The sequence below is a fragment of the Nesoenas mayeri genome (genome assembly GCF_963082525.1).
Source record: "Nesoenas mayeri genome assembly, chromosome: 2".
Classification (NCBI taxonomy): Eukaryota; Metazoa; Chordata; class Aves; order Columbiformes; family Columbidae; genus Nesoenas; species Nesoenas mayeri.
This window is the reverse complement of record NC_137543.1, coordinates 95284813-95302290: the sequence shown is the minus strand read 5'-3', so window position 1 is coordinate 95302290 and position 17478 is coordinate 95284813. Positions and strand designations below refer to the sequence as shown.

The 17478-nt window shown below is 38.4% G+C and overlaps 1 protein-coding gene across 2 annotated transcripts in view; it reads right to left on the bottom strand.

The window, feature by feature from the left end:
- The window catches only part of DTNBP1 (dystrobrevin binding protein 1), a 72867-nt gene extending 56267 nt beyond the window's left edge, over positions 1-16600 (bottom strand). Inside the window, exons 1-5 of one of the 2 annotated variants that reach the window (XM_080340361.1) lie at positions 16510-16600; positions 12875-12925; positions 9795-9845; positions 8905-8965; positions 5123-5255 (exon numbers count right to left, since the gene is read on the bottom strand). In XM_080340361.1, the coding sequence (XP_080196487.1) occupies positions 5123-5255; positions 8905-8965; positions 9795-9845; positions 12875-12925; positions 16510-16565 (352 nt within the window). In that variant the 5' untranslated portion in view covers positions 16566-16600. Of the gene's footprint in view, positions 1-5122; positions 5256-8904; positions 8966-9794; positions 9846-12874; positions 12926-15952; positions 16174-16509 lie in introns of those variants that run through there. The other variant, XM_080340362.1, reaches the window with a different exon arrangement.
- Positions 16601-17478: the final 878 nt, after the last annotated feature.

Genomic DNA, 17478 nt, shown 5'->3' with positions numbered 1-17478 from the left:
CAACTTCCTCTCACAAAATCCAGATGTTTTCAAAGGGCAATATCATGACTACAATTATGACTGGCAGTCCCTTGTTGCTTAAAAAATGGACTTTTCTGAGTGTGTTAAAATCCAAATGTCTGTATTATGCTAACTTGCTTTTCAGAATGATTGCTCACTTATTCATTTGCAAAATTCACAAACACAGCAGGGCTCAAGATAATTTAGTAAGGTACCTATCAACCAGTGTTTTTTTCTCACTTAAAAAAACCCCACCGCCTGCTTTGCTATACTTACTATTGAAATAATATTAAAAGACAACAACAAAGAACAGGAAAATAAGGATGAAGAAAATGCAGTGAATTCAAGAGAGCAACTGATTCCTAGCACTAGTATTTGAGCAGCCTCTAGTGGGAATTTCAGAAAACACTGTGCTCCTGAAAAACAGCAATGAACAGTCAGGATCTCTCCAGAAGACAACAATCCTGCTTTGCTGCAACACAGGTTTCAGAATTTTTCCTGATGAAGGGAAAGTTTGCTTTTTACAAAAAAGAAGTTGAAGACTAGCTCCATAGCAATAGCATCAGGCACAGTTGTGAATTAACATATCTCCTACCCAAATGAGAATGTATGCACTGTGCACCGAATAAAAGTTCCAAACAAAGCTATATATTTAATCAATGTGAAACTGAAGAGCTGATCAAAAATTTATGGCTTATCCCTATTCACGGATAAATAAGCTCATACTTTAAAAAAAGTATTTAGCAAAAATATGAAATCTAGAAATTCAATTCCAGTTTATAGTCCACAGTGGCACAATGAACGGATATGCCCAGAAAGCCAGAGAACATTCTAAAGAATACCTGCAAGATCACTACTTCTTTTCCAGCTCCTCCAGAAATCCTACAAGCAAGTGGTCAGGCAACAATCACCATCTCACTCCAAAACAGCATTGCTATGAAGGAGAAAAACAACTCCCCCTTTTAACCTGTTAAGGAGGCTGGAAAACATTATTGTACCTTTAGATTACAAATTTTCCTGTACAGTAATATGGCACACTTGGTAAAAAACATATTTTTTATTGGATAGCTCAAAAAATAACTTGTTCTTTAGGTCACTTCATTCCAATTATATTAGTTTGGCGTGTATTTCTTACACTACGACAGGTATGGCACTATTACGAGTTTTAGTTCTTAGAATTAATTTTTTATAGTGTGTTAATGTTTGATCAGATGAAACTAGATTTAATTATCTTCCAACAGTGTACACTGTTTTTCTTAGTTTACCAGCTACTCAGCTATTAAAGTATTTATGTAGGACTCAACAATCACAAAAACCAATTTTGTACCTGAAAACATTTTCATTTTAAAGTTTAGCTACATTAAATTTACCACTTTTTTTTTTTTGTAAGCTGAAACCTAGCTTACCTGTAGATCTGCAGTAGTACAAAAATTATTAGAAAACCTAAATCGTAGCTGTATGTCAAAAAATATTATAGTTTTCAATTTTTCCTACAATAACTTAAAATGCAGCTTTCCTGCACTGTCCCAGTCACCAAAAGAACAGAAATCACCAAGGAGTATTAAAGACATTTTTACGGAGATGATTAATTTTCTGACTAAAAGGCAAAAAGACAGAAAACAGAGAGGATGGAAACAATTAGATTAAAAAAAAAAAAATCTATGTCAGGCAGTGACACAGAGTACTAAAAGCTTAAAATGAGAAATGAAAGAAACATATATGGGAAAATCTCAATTCAGCTGCAACACTTGAAAAAAAATATCTTTACATAATTACAGTTCTATTAGCTCTCAATTTTGATTTTTTTTAAAGAAAAGACCTTAAACCCAGCTAGTTATCATACCATCTACAAGAAGCTGAAGCGTCTTCTTTGCTGAAGCTACATTGCAAGTATACCAGGATATCTTTCCTTCTGTATTCAAGCCACAGATGTTTCCAAGTTTACAACACCAAACTACATGCCTTTTATACATATATCTCTCTGCCTTGTACAACTCTCTCCACTGAAGCATTCTGCCCTAGAGCCTATGAAAGACAAAAACTCTATTGAACATAGGTATCTTTACATTCAATTATTCAAATTCCTTGATTTTACTTACACCTCCTCAATATTTTCCCTGATTTTCTCAGTAAAAGGTAAATGTTGTTTCATCTCAGGCAATGAAAACCACAAAAGCAAGAAAAGTAACAGCGGTTTTTAGACAACCAGTCAACCAGTTAGAAAAAATGGTTCTTATTCATAATATTATTTTCTTTAAACATTTTCCCAACTGTGCAAATCATTACTTACTTAAAGTAAAAAGTTTTTACAGCTCTCAAAACTTTAAAAAAAAAAAAAGGAAAAATAAAAAGGAAAAATTGGATCTGGATCAAGGTTTCTGCACATTGATTTGCCAAAATCAAAATGGATATTTGAGCAAAATGCCCCTCCTCAAACCTGAAGCATATTTCATACTAAGACAAGTATGTCAGATATCAGCAAGCAGATATATTCTACAACATCTCAAATAAAAATTGGCTCAGTGATGCTTCAAATTCTGGACTTTGAAAGGGCAATAAATGCCCTTTTCACTTTTACATGAGAGTAATTTTTTCTTCAAAGTTTTCAACAGCAGCTACAAGACATTGCATAATACGATAAATTTATCAAATAAAGACAGACGTTTTACTCAAAGGGAGGGATGACTGACAATGTGAGTACCCGAGTTAAAGTGCTAACGAAAATGTGTCTTGTGATGCACTGCAAAAGCTGAAGAATCTGTATGTGACTCATACCAGTTTTAAGTAGGTCACTTAAAATGCTCATTTCCATTATCTGAAATTTCTTTTATCAAAAGCAGCCAGGTTGCCTACCTACTTTCAAAATGAAAACTGATAATTTATTAGAAGCATATCGTGTGACAACACAGAACTATTACTTTTCTGAAATGATGAAGATTAGCCAAATTAGATCTTGGATGTACAACTCGGGACACAGTAGTTCATAATTCTATATTCACTTTTTTTTTTTTTTTTTACAGAATGTTTCACTCATTTAAAATTCACAGACACAGTGGAGAAGTGAAAACAGGTTACATTTACAAAAAGCAGATAGTTCAGAGTTATAAAAACTAAAAACAGTGAAGAGAATGTCACGGTAAATTTCTATTAAATCACTTCCAGAAGTGTAGATACTGAATTTGGTACAAATTAGACTTTTCACTTCAAATAGACTCTGTAAGACTTATCAGGGAAAAACAAAACAAAAACAACAACAAAAACCACAAACAAAACCAAAACAAACAAAAAACCCCAAAGAAAACATTAAAAACCCAAAACAAACACAGAAAACACGAAACACCACAACCACCTCCAAAAAACACAGAGTGGTTAGGAAGAACTAATAAAAACTTTTAGGTAAACTACTTGAAATCTGACACCTCAGATTAAGCTAGAAGATATGGTTCAAATCTCACAACCTTAGCAGTAGACTTCAAAGTTCATTAGCTTCCCTAAGCAGACTGGTTAATGCTTACTTAAATCCTGCTTGTGCAATATAAAAAAATTCCAGAGACACTGAGCCTTCTCCAAGTAATTCTACAATCAGGGTGAGATTAATTCCGGTTCATAAAACTATAACATTAGGAATGGGAAGGTAACCCAAATTCATCAGGATTTATAACATTTGCAGCTCTGAACTATAAAGACAATTCCATTTGGTTTTTATTATATTGTTTATCTTTGGTCTACCAGTGGACTGCATCACTTTGTGCATGATGATATTAAAATCAGTATTTTTTAAAAAATCATTATTTGAATTGATTTTTCTTTAGAAAATAATTAAACTTTCCAAAGAGCCAACATTAAATTGTTACAACACATGATAAAGTCTTATTAAACAAGGTGGTATAAGATAATTGTAATAAAAAATGAAATCTATTCCTTGGTTCAGAAAGAAATAGCAAAGTTATTACAGCCTACCTAATAACAAAAGCCTATTTGTGTATATCCACTGACCACAGAAGAATGAGAAAGTAGCCTTTGAACACAGAAAAGAACCCTCCTTTTTTTCACATCAGATGCCAGCACACAAATCCGGCCCACCTCACAAAAAACAAGAGCTGCAATTACATGAAGAATTCCTGCATACTTCCCAGGTGGTGCAAGAATAGTATAAGCAGAGTCCCTGGGGAACTTAGCTACCAAAATCCATGCACAGGCAGCAGTTTTTCAAACCTTTAATTTGATGAACAGATTTTCATGGAGGCAGCAAGAGGCCTACTGTTGACAAATGAGCTTTCTACTTGTCAAATGCTACATCCCCATTTCAAGTCTCAGGAGCACCAGAGCTTTTCAGAGACTATGAGGACAGAATATTTTTTCCTAATTTTGTTTTCAGCAGTGGATCAGCTGTTTTGTATGAGAGGTTTCCAGATGTAGTCCACTAAAGTGTTCATCTTTTAATCTTGTAAATTAAATCAACAGGATAACATTTGATAAAGTTATAAACACTGGAATCCATCTAAAACATGAGGCATTTGGTAACCTGAATATATAGCATTGCTAGTTGCACCTATGAAAAAGCCGGGTATCACTTCAGAAGAGCTTAACCCTGTACACTAACTTAAACTATGGAAGCTAGCTTTGGAACCAACAATTACTCTCTTGAAAGTGTCCCAAACCAGGTAAATTTCTGCCCCCACCCAACAAACCATGATTTAAAATGAATTATTATCTAAAATAACGCAGACTCAAGCAAAGAGAAGCAACTATATACACGGATGTTCACACTACTTACAAATCTTCAGAAATTTAAAAAGACCACAAGAATACCAGTTTTCAGTTGTTCACACCAAGATATGCAGTTGTCACAGGTTCTTGTTTTTTGTTTGTGGGGTTTTTTGTTTGGTTGGGGTTTTTTTCCAAATAATAACACATACAAAATTTTGACTGCTGGGAGAGCGACCACTGCTAATTTTGCTCTTTTTAAAAAAACTGTTTGTTTAAGAACTACTGATTTACAATAGAAGGGATGCATTTGGAAAGCAAAATTAAATTTTATAATTGCAAACTTCACAACAGCTGAACTTCAGTCTAATCCTCTGTACTGACTTGAATACTTGTTATATCTGTAAAACCTTACCTAGACTTGCAGTGAGGCATTCCAGATCTGCTAAAAACCCAGGTATTTGTTGGAGCTGATCCTGTAGTTCAACCAGAGTGTTCCTTTTCTTCTCCCAATGTGCAGAAAGCATCACCACTTCACTATCCACCAGCTGAAACAAACAGGTTATTTGATTTACTTGCGAATTTATGTACCTATATAAATAGGAAGCATCTTGACTAAGTTTTAGGACTGATGTGCCTGCAAGCATAAGGTGAGTATAGCAACCATATAGCATTGCCACTTGTGTACTTCTCAAGTGAATATACAACATGCTCAAGAAAGCCGCTGTAGTATGAAATATTTCTATGAAAAAGCATTGATCAAAACAAGAAGAAAGTTATTTCTCAATATACTAATCAATTCCGGAAATATTTTATGGATTTTTATTAACTGTAAATAACATGCATCTGGAATTTTGTCAGCAATGTTACACTAGTACACAATAGTAGCATTGCAGTGCTGCAATGTAAGGCTTACTTAGATCAGTAACTTAGTCTAATGCTGCTAGTCATACCAATTTAATCTTATTCAAAATACTCTAGATAATGAAATCAAGGGAATTCCATTTTTTTCAAAGTTGCCTTTATAATGATCCTGTTCTTCTGCTCTTGTGATAAACTTCACCACAGTAATTGCCAGTCTTTATGAACACACTTCTACACTCGTTCAATTTTTGTTGTTTGATTCTTCCTAACTGATTAGACAATGGTATAATGAGAACAGGACACGCTTCTTAAATATTTTATTTACATAGGTCAGATTCTATAAAAATAGCCAGATCAAGAGATCTTAGGTAACAAATGTTTCCCTTATATATGATACTTGAGATGATTCAATTACAGTTTCCCTGCTTTTAGTTCCATTACCCATTCTTCCTCTAGCACACAAATGCAGCCCTTGACTGTACTTGCATTCGGAATTACTCAGTTTTGGTAGAATTCAGTTGCAGAAACTGAAAGTCTGAGAAACAGGCAAAGGAAGCTGTCAAAGATTTACAATTATATTCACTTCAGGCAGATTCTTTTAGACGAATGACAAGTTCTCGCACTTCCAAATTCCTCCAGCTACCTGTCCCTGTCAAAAAGTCATCCCATTTTACCAGACAAGGTTTGAAAACTTATTCCAAAGCCCAGTGAATAATGAAACACTTCAGAAGACCAACATCCTTATTTTAATGAAGTCTCTTTTTGAGAATGAGATATGGAATTTATATCAGTTAAACAGTAAAACAAACAAACCCACACCATGAGATGGAGGCAAACATCATAAAAAACATTTCATCCCACAGATAATTGAATACAGCTAAAATTACAATCATCTAAAAGCAGTATTTTTAGGACGATTTTGTAGATGGAAGCAGTAGTTAGCATCTATAACTTAACATGGTAAGACTGCAGATAGTAATTATAGCTCAAAATTTTCACTTTCCTTTCTCTATTCATCATTTATAAGCAACAGAGCAGGAGCAGCTTATCTGCTACTGGCCAGAACCAGAAATAGGATACTGGAGAAGTGAACCTTTAGGTCAGATATACTGCAGTCATTCTTATTTTACTGAACGCTGTATTTTCTACTTTTATTAAAAAAACAAAACAAAACAAAAACAAAGAAAAAAGCACAAGCAATACGTATTTTTTATTCTCCCAAAAGTAAACATCCAAATTTCATGGAAGATTTCAAAGTGTCTTGGGAAGTTTTTCATTCTAATTTTCCCAAACAGCCATAATACAAGAGATTAAGGTTACATTGGTTTCATATATACGAAACCTCACCTAGTTTTCAGAACTACAATTTTGAAAACAAACTATCGCAAGTATTACAAAATTATAAGCAAGTCATTTCAGGTATCTCCTGAAAAAATTATCATGAGCAGTAAAACACACTAATCTGGCAGAGAGAACTTAATCTCTAATAACTGAAGGTTTTCACTGGAACATGTGGAAAAGGTGGTTCATACTATTAGGCAAGAGAAAGAAGAATATAATATCTTTTTTACCCTAAATATACCTCTTCAAAACACGTGAAGCAGTGAGCTTTTTAGCATTGCAAAAAGATACGGACAAGACAGCTACAGAAACCAGAAGAGTCAGGGACAATGCAAGCGGCCAAAGTGAAGGTGTCAGCCAGGCCAGAGAACGGCACACCTCAGTCCTGTTCTGTGTCCTGGCCACCCGGCTTACCCTGGCTGCCCCTTTGTCTGCCCCTTAAACAGGGCTTGAAATGGAAAGTCTTGCACAGACCAATGCATTGCTAGCACTTACTGCAAGTTTTCTTTCCCTTCATTCCAGAAATAAACCATATGACTTGACACTTTACTTTCAGGCCAAGAAAATTAAACAAAGTTAGGAGAAAGCACAGACATTTCCTGAATCTTTTCAGCCAGACAGCCAAATCTTGCTGTTTCCTGCCCACTAGGAGAGGGCAGCAAACACCGTCAGTGCAACAGCCCTAGCCTGACACTAACCACCAACATGCCTGAACCCCAAATATATTCTGTACTCTCCCAGAACCTCACTTTTAAAGAGCTACAGCAATAACATGCAACATCATTTTTGCAGTTGTTCTCATTGTATCACATTATTTAGTGCTTGAATTACATTATTGTTTACACTACCATTTATTGGTAATGTTAAGATGTCTTAAGTAATCTCAAAATAATAATCCTAACTAACTTAAAATCTTTCAAATAATGGCAGAAGAGTGCAAAAACCAACAACCTGAACTTCTGGATATGTCTTATTTTTTACCATCACTTTCTTGATTGCAATTACCTGAACACAGGACAGAAAACAAGCAAGTCTGGGTGTCAGCATATCAGTTGAAAAGTACTTCAAAAGCACTATGCTCTCATGCTTGATGTTTGTTATGGTAATTGAAATATCAGGATAATGAACTTCACATATTTCTTGTTAGACGATACCTTGTGATCACAGAGAATGTATTATTTTTTACAATATCTATAATTAATACTTTAAGAATATTAATTGTACACTGAGTGCCATCAAATCGGAAAGAGCTGCGAGAAACAAGAGGAACTGGACACTGATCCATTCTATCAGCTGCCTGTCAATCACCCTCTTGAAAGACTAAAAAACAATGCAACTTCACATTTTTCCCAAGCAGCAATACAGAGCATCACTTTTTCATTATACTAGTTCTACTGGATCCAGCTGAGATGGAGTTAACCTTCTTCATAGCAGCCCATATGGTGCTACGTCTTGGATTTCTGACCAAAAGAGTGTTGATAACACACCAGTATTTTGGATACTGCTGAACAATGCTTGGATGGTGTCAAGTTGTTCTCTCTTCCCCACTCATCCCTGTTCTCACTGCAGGAAGTAGGCTGGGCAAGAAGTTCAGAGGTGACACAGCTGGAGCAGTTGACCACTGGCCAAAGGGATAGTTCATATCATGTAGCATCATGCTCAACAATAAAAACTAAGAGTTTGGTCTTCCAAGGTAACCAGTGCTCTGAGACTGGCTGGGCATTGGTCTGCTTGTGGGAGGTTGTGAGTGACTGCTTTTGCACTGCTTGTTTTTCCTCTATCCTTCAACTGTCTTTATCTTGAACCATGAGGTTTCTCATTTTTGTTCTTCCTGTTCTCTCCTCTGTCCCACTGGTGGAGGAGTGAACAAGGCTGTGTGGGTGCTTAACTAGTGGTCAGAGTCAATCCAGCATGCTGGTACTAAAAATTTTAGTTTAAAATTATTTACACATTTGAAGTTATTTCAAGTGTGACATTGTTATCTCTTCTTACCTCTCCAGCTTTTGCACAATCTTTGGCTCCTTTGTGAAGGGCAGCCCAAGCATCTTCATATCTGAAGAAAGATAAATGATTATTCTTACACTGTTCCCCTTACAAAGAAAGAGGATTTAATCGATACCACTGTGCTTACATTTACGGAGACTAGCAGAAATCACAGTTTAAAGTTCAGTACAATTCTTTCTGGCATTGACTGTTCTACCAAGACAAATATACAGTAAGAAATAATTTCTTTCAAAGAAAAACTGATTCATATTTTTTAACCTGCTAGTGTACATTAAGAGGTAAATGGACCCACAAATATTTAGAAGACTACATGTAAAAGCCTTAAGCACTACTTGGAACCCAATTTCATTAAGAAAATGAAAAAAATTGCAATCACACTCCCCCCAACCAAAGAAATAGATTTTTTAAAAAATATAAATATACAAAGGAAATTTATAATAGAGGTAGCTTCTGTTACTCAGAAAAATGTGACTAAATACACATGGAACACTCTTTCTTATCACAGCAATGACAGACACACTGTCTCTATTATAGCAGAATGAAATCATAACAAATATGGAAAAGTTATAAAACATCAAATTAAAACCACAGGCTGGGCCTCAGTGCTGGTCTCCTTCATCTCCGTGCATTAGACCATGAACTAAAGTCATCTTTCAAATATTGCTTTTTGTCCAGAACTTCTGTTTCATTAACATGACAGCATTAAGGATTGGGCAAGCTTTAAACGTATTTATCATTCAGTACTCACCCCCACTCTAATAAGTGTAGAACATTAAAAAACCTATTAGCAACACATTGATTTTTCTCTCATTTCCTTAACCTAATAAATTTATTTCTGAAATTATAGGAAGCAGATGCTAAGAAATGGAAGGTCATACCTACTAAGTAATTCCAGTCCAGCAGAAAACTCTGGCAAAGACTGAACAGTTCTGTAAGAGAAATTGTAAATATACAAATGTTAATAGAAGACCGTTATAAAAAAATGTGTGCACACACATCTGCATTTGACAGATCTGCTGAGTACAGAAATATGCCCTACTGTTAACTTTCACAAACATTTTGTCAATTCCAGTTTAAAGTGCATTACACAGTGTATCTTACAAGAATACCCCTAAGCTAGGGTTGGGCTTTTTCCCCTTGTTATTTTATGGTAGGCCACTCGTACCTCTTTTTGACTATGTCCATTAAAAACAACTTTTATGAGATAATTTTTTAGTAACAGTTAACAAACATGCGAGGTGAACATTGTTTTAATTTGAAACAGAGGACAGAAACATTCTGAAAATAAGACCACTACATAAGTTCTTTGTCTCTCAATATACAAACTGCACTTAATATATTCTACTTTAAAAATAAATATTAAGCTAAAGAACCTTTGCCAGTTTAATGGTCTAATGATCTCCTATTGGATGTATACATTTTCATTAATAACAGCTTGAAATATAAAAGTTAAAGAAAACTAACAATGCAGCACTTTTACAGATGTCTTACATGAAGATCTCAATGTTATGCAAGATTTGCCTCTCGGATGATGACCAGAACAGACTGTTTTGCACTGTCATCCAAACAATTTGAATGGAAAAAACCCAAATACCATAAATGAAATATTTTTTCCTTAAATCAAGAGAAAAGCAATAGAATCAGTGAGGTGGAAAGGGACCTCAGGTGGTACCTAGTGTAACACCCTGTCCCAAGCAGCAGCAGCTACAGGATCAGTCCAGCTTGCTCAGGGCTTTGTCCAACTGCAAGTTGAAAACCTCTGAGGACAGAAATTTCACAGGTTCTGTGAGAAACTTGTTCCACTGCTTTGCCATCCTCACAAGGAAAAAGTTTTTCCTCACAGTCTTTTCCTGTCGGAACATCTCGTTTCAACTCACGCCTATCACCTTTTGTGTTCCCACCACATATCAATCTCTTTGATAACCTCTTCATAGGTAAAGACAGGCTGCTGTCAGGTCTCCCTAAAGTCATCTCTTCTCCAGGCTCAACAAGCCCCTGTCTCAGTCTCTCCTCAAACACAGAGTTCCAGCCCCAAACATCTTGGTGGCCCCTCCACTGAACTTGCTCCGGGTTATCAGTGTCTTTCTCACATTAGAGGCCCAAACTGGAGTAGTTACATGTGGTGTATGGAGTGCTGAGTGCAGGGGATAATCACCTCCCTCAATCCTTCTGCCTGTGGTCCTGTTCATACAGACCAGAAAGCTGTTGGCCTTCCTTGCTGCCAGGCATGTTTCTGCTCACGTTCAGCTTGCTGTGTGCCAAGACCCTCAAAGCTGCTTCCCAGAGAGTCAGTCAACTCCAGCCTGCATTGTTGCAGGGGATACTTTCTCCCCAGGGAAAGACTTTGGATTTGTACTTCTTAAATTTAATGAAGTACCTCTTGGCCCATATGTTCCTATGGGCTTTTATGGGTTGAGTTTCCCAAACTGATCTTCATCTACTGCTGGTCAGTCTCTTCCTTCAACCCTTTCACTAAGCACAGAGAACTGGGAGACCTTGTCTGTTAGGACTGAAGCAATGAAGGCACTGAGTACCTCAAAAGCATCTACATTTGCTGTCACAAAATCATCCACCCTATTCATCAACAATCCTGTATTTTCTTTGTTCAGCCTTTTATTACCAATGCAAGGCTAGAAGCTTTTTTTCTTGTCCTTACCATCTCTTGTAAATGTCAATTCTCAATGAGTTTTGGCTTTCCTGAGGCTATTACTGCATGGTAAAAAAGTTATAAAGAGGGTATCAATAAATTATCCCTGACACCCTCCAGAACTCTTATTGACTGCAACCTGCTGTGCTGTTCTTTCAGCAGATGTCAAGGAAGTTAAAGGCCCTCACAAGAATGGGAGTTGAATGATAGAGTTGTTAGAGAAGACATCACTCACTCCCTGATCTCATGATCAGTAACAAACTCTCATCACAATGCCACTCTTAGCAGCCTCTCCTCCGCTCCCCACTCACAACTTCTTAGACATCCTTATAATCAAGCTAAGCTATGCTTGTCCCAGAACTTTATCAGCAAAGCAGAAGTCACACTGGCATTCCCCTATTTGTGATGATCCAACTGGTTCACCCAGTGCTTTTCTCAAAGTAATGGATATTTTACAGTAGACCAGATGAATAAAAATATTATAGACTGGAAATGTACAGAGAAGGCAGCTGCCTAATGTAGTTTTGTTCAAATCTTCATCCATTCTTAATTTAGGTTTTGTGTCTTGCCAATACAACCAGTCTTCTGTTAAAACACCTTTACATCCAACCATCAAGCTCCAGAACTGAATATAGTGTTTTTCAGATGCCTTATTTTTTGTTCAGAGCTTGTTTGAAAACTAATTTGTGTCTACACTGTGTTTAATAAGAACATGCTTTACACCAAAGCATACCTGAGTTTATTTGAAGAAGCAACATTCACAGACATTAAATAGTCTTTCCCCATAGTTCACACAGGTAGAAGGAATGAACAATACACCAAAATGGAGGTGATAAAAACAACCCAAACCATCACACATCACAATTCTTAAATCTTCTTGAAACAGATAACTGAAATACTCCATTATACATACATTTTCCACAATAAAAAGGCTCAAATTTACATTCTTGCACTAATAAAACTGAATTACAAATTTAGTACATGAGATTCAGAGATTGTAAATTACATTTCAGTGTACTGCAACCTGAATCTTGTATAAAGTACTACAATAACACATAATGCTCTCACATAAAGTGTCATTTATAAATTGATTGATGGCCATAATAAATTATTTAGGCCTATCAATGAAGGTTCCATTAAGCAAACTATTTCCTCAACATTAGGGTTAAGCTTTTCTGTTGTCAGAAGAATACTCTGTAAAATTATATGCAAATGTACTTATAACTTGCTCATATATGTGAGCCACTTTCAAGTTTTTCTTTAACAAGAGCATCCTAGATCAATGCTATACATTAAGATGTTCAGAAGTACCTCTGCTTGCTTTTTTTTGCTTCTCTTGATTTGTCGCCCAAAGTCTTCAACCTATAAATCAAAACACAAAACCATCAGACATTTCCAACACTAAAACCAGATAACAATTTGTTTGAACATACAATGTGTTGATTCCAGTCTATTACAGTTCGTTTTGTTTCATCTTATTTCACAAATAAATCAATTTCACTTAGCTTTGTGGAAACTTCATACAAAATTATTTCCGCTGACACTGCTTCTAAATGTTAAGATTTTTCTACAAGGGCATCAAACAATTGTGTATGAAAAGTTTAATGGGAGCTGTATGACCAAGTCATCCAGCTCTCAATATTGCTTCCTTAGCAGACAAGTATTAAAGATCTGCATAGAAATATCCAATAAAATCCTGAAGAACACCCTTTACAAGAAGGCACATGTGCCAAGGGAAAATGTGACAGTCACATAGAGACGTTGGTACCCACTTGCCATGTCTGCCAACATAAAGCTCACATGAGCACAACTTCTCTACTGCCAACTATCAGCATCTCCAGCAGCATCACCAGTGCCCTGCTACTGAGCATATCTGAGGCTTACTTCACCTACAACTGATTTCAAACCGACTGGTATCTTGCTCCCCAAAAAACTACCACAAACAAACAAACCAGCCATCCAAACCTCCAATCAACAACACCTCCCCACCCACAACTCTTTTCCAGTCTACACTTTTTCAGTCAACCTCTATGTGCTAGTTCAAGTTGGCATGGTAGAGTGAGAACCAAAACCTCTGGCTATTCTCTGACCACCAAGATGATGGGTGTCCTCAGTCTCTATGGCTTTTGGAGTCCCAGCTGTCCAGGACAGCAAGGATTAGGAAGAAATGAAGGACGCACAGACATGAGCAAGATGAAGATGAGCTATGAGCTCCAAAGGTATCCTCCAGACACAGAGATATGTAATCCGGAGTGACCCAGTGACTGAGAAATACCCCAGTATATATAGTCAGGCTGCTTCTGGGGTGAGCCAAATTATTCCCCCAGTCTTGACAACCACTAATTTCCAGAAACTCTAAGAAGAAACCTCAAAGCTCCACAGTAAACTAAGTGGTCGACAACTTAAGAAAAGACCTGCTAAGACAGGTCTCTACTCCCTATTAGAGAGCAGTTCATAATAGTCAAGCCAAGTAGCAACAACCACAGCCCACTGAGAAAGAACACCAGTGTTGCAGAAGGTTCTGCAGTTTTTCTGTCTTTTCTGGCACGTTCCCCAGCATGCACCCAAGCCCCTATCAGCAGCACCACTCTGCACACAGGGACTGAAGGAAATGCTGGGTCACAGCTACCAGTTGTCTCACTAGAATACCTGCCAGACAGTCAGAAGAAAAGGTTAAAGGATTTATCACTTGACTACACAACATTGGCTTCCTATCAGCAGTGTTCTCTACACAAAGTAGATGTAGCATGAGCCACATCACTCAAGCTGGCAGAAGCACACAAATTACTGCCTGAGCACAAACACAACTCACTGTTCTGTTTGTTTTTGTTTTCTTGGTGTTTTGTTGTTGGTTGTGTGCTGTTTTATTTTTTTCTCCTCCTGCAAAAGATTGCTTGCAGGTAAATATGTCAAAATCTGAATATCACACAAAATGCACAGAAGTAGACAGCAGGCATAGTTGAGCAATGGAAAGGGGAGTTCATTTTTTTGTACACAAAAATTGCTAATAACGCTAAACTGCTCTTTCTTTAGATCACACAGTCCCAGATTTAATCTTTTTCAGCTGTACATAAACATTCCCTTCTTCCTTTGGGAGTGATATTCTTCACTTAGAAGACCTGAAAAAGCTTCCCCTTTCCAGTGTTTAAAGAAATCCAACTATTCTACTTTGCAAGCATTCATGTGTAGTTAACAAGTTGGCCACAACTGACCCAATATCCTTGACACCAGAAATACCTTATTTGTGTTTTGACCGTTTTGAGCTAAAGTCTTAACAGCATAAAATTACTTCTATTACCACTTTGTTGAGACTGGGAATGGGGTAATCCAGAACACTATGGCATTGCTGTTGCATTGTCTAGGAAGGGAAAGGGGGAAAACCAGGACAGGTCATGGTCTCGCCTGAATCCACAGGGACACTACAGGAAAAATCCCGATGCCTTCCACAGGCTTAGCTACTATGGCTCCAAGATACAGGTTTCCAAAGGCAACAAAGAATACACTCCAGATAAAAAAAAAATAAAGATGGGACAGTCCAAGTGCACATTAATGGAGCTGCTAGAACACAAAGATGGAAACGATGACATCAGAGACTGCTCTCACAACAAAACAAAATATTGCAGTACAATGAAGAGGGCAAATTAAGAGACCACATGGAAACACATGGAGTCCACTGCAGCAACAGGGATAGAGAGTTAAGTGACCATTGGATCCAGCATGTTGTCCTCTTTCATCATGTGAAAAACATATTTTTCAAAATAATGTTGCATTGTACCAAGCCATCAAACCCTGTGAGAAGTTCTAAAAATAACAGCAAAACAGAAAGCCAGCCAGAAACAAAGCAATGCCTTAGTCTGTATTCTTAAGATATTTTAATATTAAATTACTGTTCGCTAAGTTGAGACAGATAACATATAAGCAACTTATCTGGTTGATTGGCAGCTTATTCTATCAGTTTCTGCAGAACATCATATACTGGTGCAAATCAGTCATTATAAAATATTTATTTTAAGTTTCTGGACTACACAGACATCCATCACTATATATAAATATTTACCATAGGGCTATTATAAGTCAGCCTCAATGTTGCCAAAGACCACGCAGTTTTTAAAAGTAATTGATTACAACATGACACTCTCCTGTGGCTCATTACAAACCAATAGGTTTGCAGCAAAGGCACAACCTTGTTCTCCAGCCATCCACTGACCTCCAGTAACACTCATTTGGACCACCTGCTTCTACTAAAAATAGCATTGATACAGGGCCTACTTAAAAACAAAAACCTTGTGAGGCAATGTAGAAAGAATACCCTTCTGTATTTTAATGTAAGCAAGGAGCTGCTCTTTCTGCATATCCTGCACTTCTTTTCCCCAAGCGACAGTAACTAACCTTCTAATGAAAGAAAAGCTTTTCATGTGCCTAACAGAGCGCAGCGATGCTCTTTAAGCAATTATGCGAACCCATAAAACCTCGAAAGGTCAAGTTACTTCGTGGAAAACTGAAGTGCGTTAATTGACGCCGTTCGCATCTTCCTGGTGCTCGCGGAACAGCCATTTCATTCCCTCCTTCCTTCACTCGACCGCAGCTGCTTCCCAAACCCCGAGGCTGCTCTTCTCCTCAAGCCCCAACTGCAGCTGCCAGGGCCCCCCCGCCCGCCATGACGGCAAAGGAGCGGGCGGGAGGCGGTGGGTAAGACCCAGGGGCCAGGTTTCCAACCCGTCCCAACATCGAGCGGTACACCATCACAACCACCGCCGAGCAACCGCGGTGAGAGGGATCCCGCCCCGCACTCTCCTCCTCTTCCTTTCCCTCCCTCCCGCTCGCCAGGCCAGTCCCCGCCCTCCCCCACCCCCCAGTCACCTGCTTCCCCCTCCCCGCCCGGCCGCAGGGCGCGAGTCCCTCACCCGCTCCCCCCGCCAGCCCCGCGGGTCCGGGGCGCTACCCACCCAGCGCTGAGGTCCTGCTGGACGCTCAGCAGACGCTCCCGCAGCGTCTCCAGCATCGTCCCGTTTCCCCCCGGCTGCGGAGGCCAGCGCCGGGCCGGCGGGGCGGGGCGGGGCGGGGCGCGGGGTGGAGCTCAGCCCGCACCTCCCACCTCAGCCTGCGGGGGCGGTGCCAGGCGCGGCGCGAGCATGCGACGGTTGAGGGCCGCCCCCCCTCTTCCGGCGGGGCTTAAGGGCACAGGTCGCCTCACAGGGTTGTTTCTGAGGTGGCGTCTTAGCGGAGAGTTGGGACTCCGTATTATGTGTCCGAGTAGAGGCGGGTGGAAGTGCGCCTGAAGGCCGGGCCGTTTACAAGGGTAGCTGTTCGAGAAGCATTTGGATCGCTGGCGTTGCAGCGTGCGGCTTTTTAAAAACAGCATCAAGCTCCTTGGCAGGTTGGGACCCTCCCCTTAATGGTTTTGACATCAGCGATAATAGTGAAGGAGTGAACTCAAGGTGTTCAATAAATTTTTTTTTATTGAACTTTGCAATAAAATCCAAAAGTATCGAGAGCAAAACTACTGCGGCCTGCTGCGTTCTTGGAATAAGAGACAGATGACAGCATTTTACAGTTCTTGTGAAGCAGGTAGTTGAGCTGTAAGTTTGTGTGGCCCACCACTGTTTTCTTTGGAGACTGCCAACTGTCAGGCTTGTATAGATATTAGTAGTTCTTAAAAAGAATAATAAAAAGGAACTGTTAGTTGTTACAAATAGTAAATAACACAGTGAAAAGTTTTAATTAAGCTTTTAGGTTCAAATAAAGCTGTTATGAGTCATTCCAGTGATCTTGAGATGGTTTAAGTGGAATCAGACCTTTTCAGAACAACTGGCTGCTCTTTCCGGATGTCTGTATTTACAATCACAGTAAAAGGAAGACAGTCTTTCACCCCGTGTGTTCTCAGTTAATACTTGAGGAACATGGACCCAGGATTT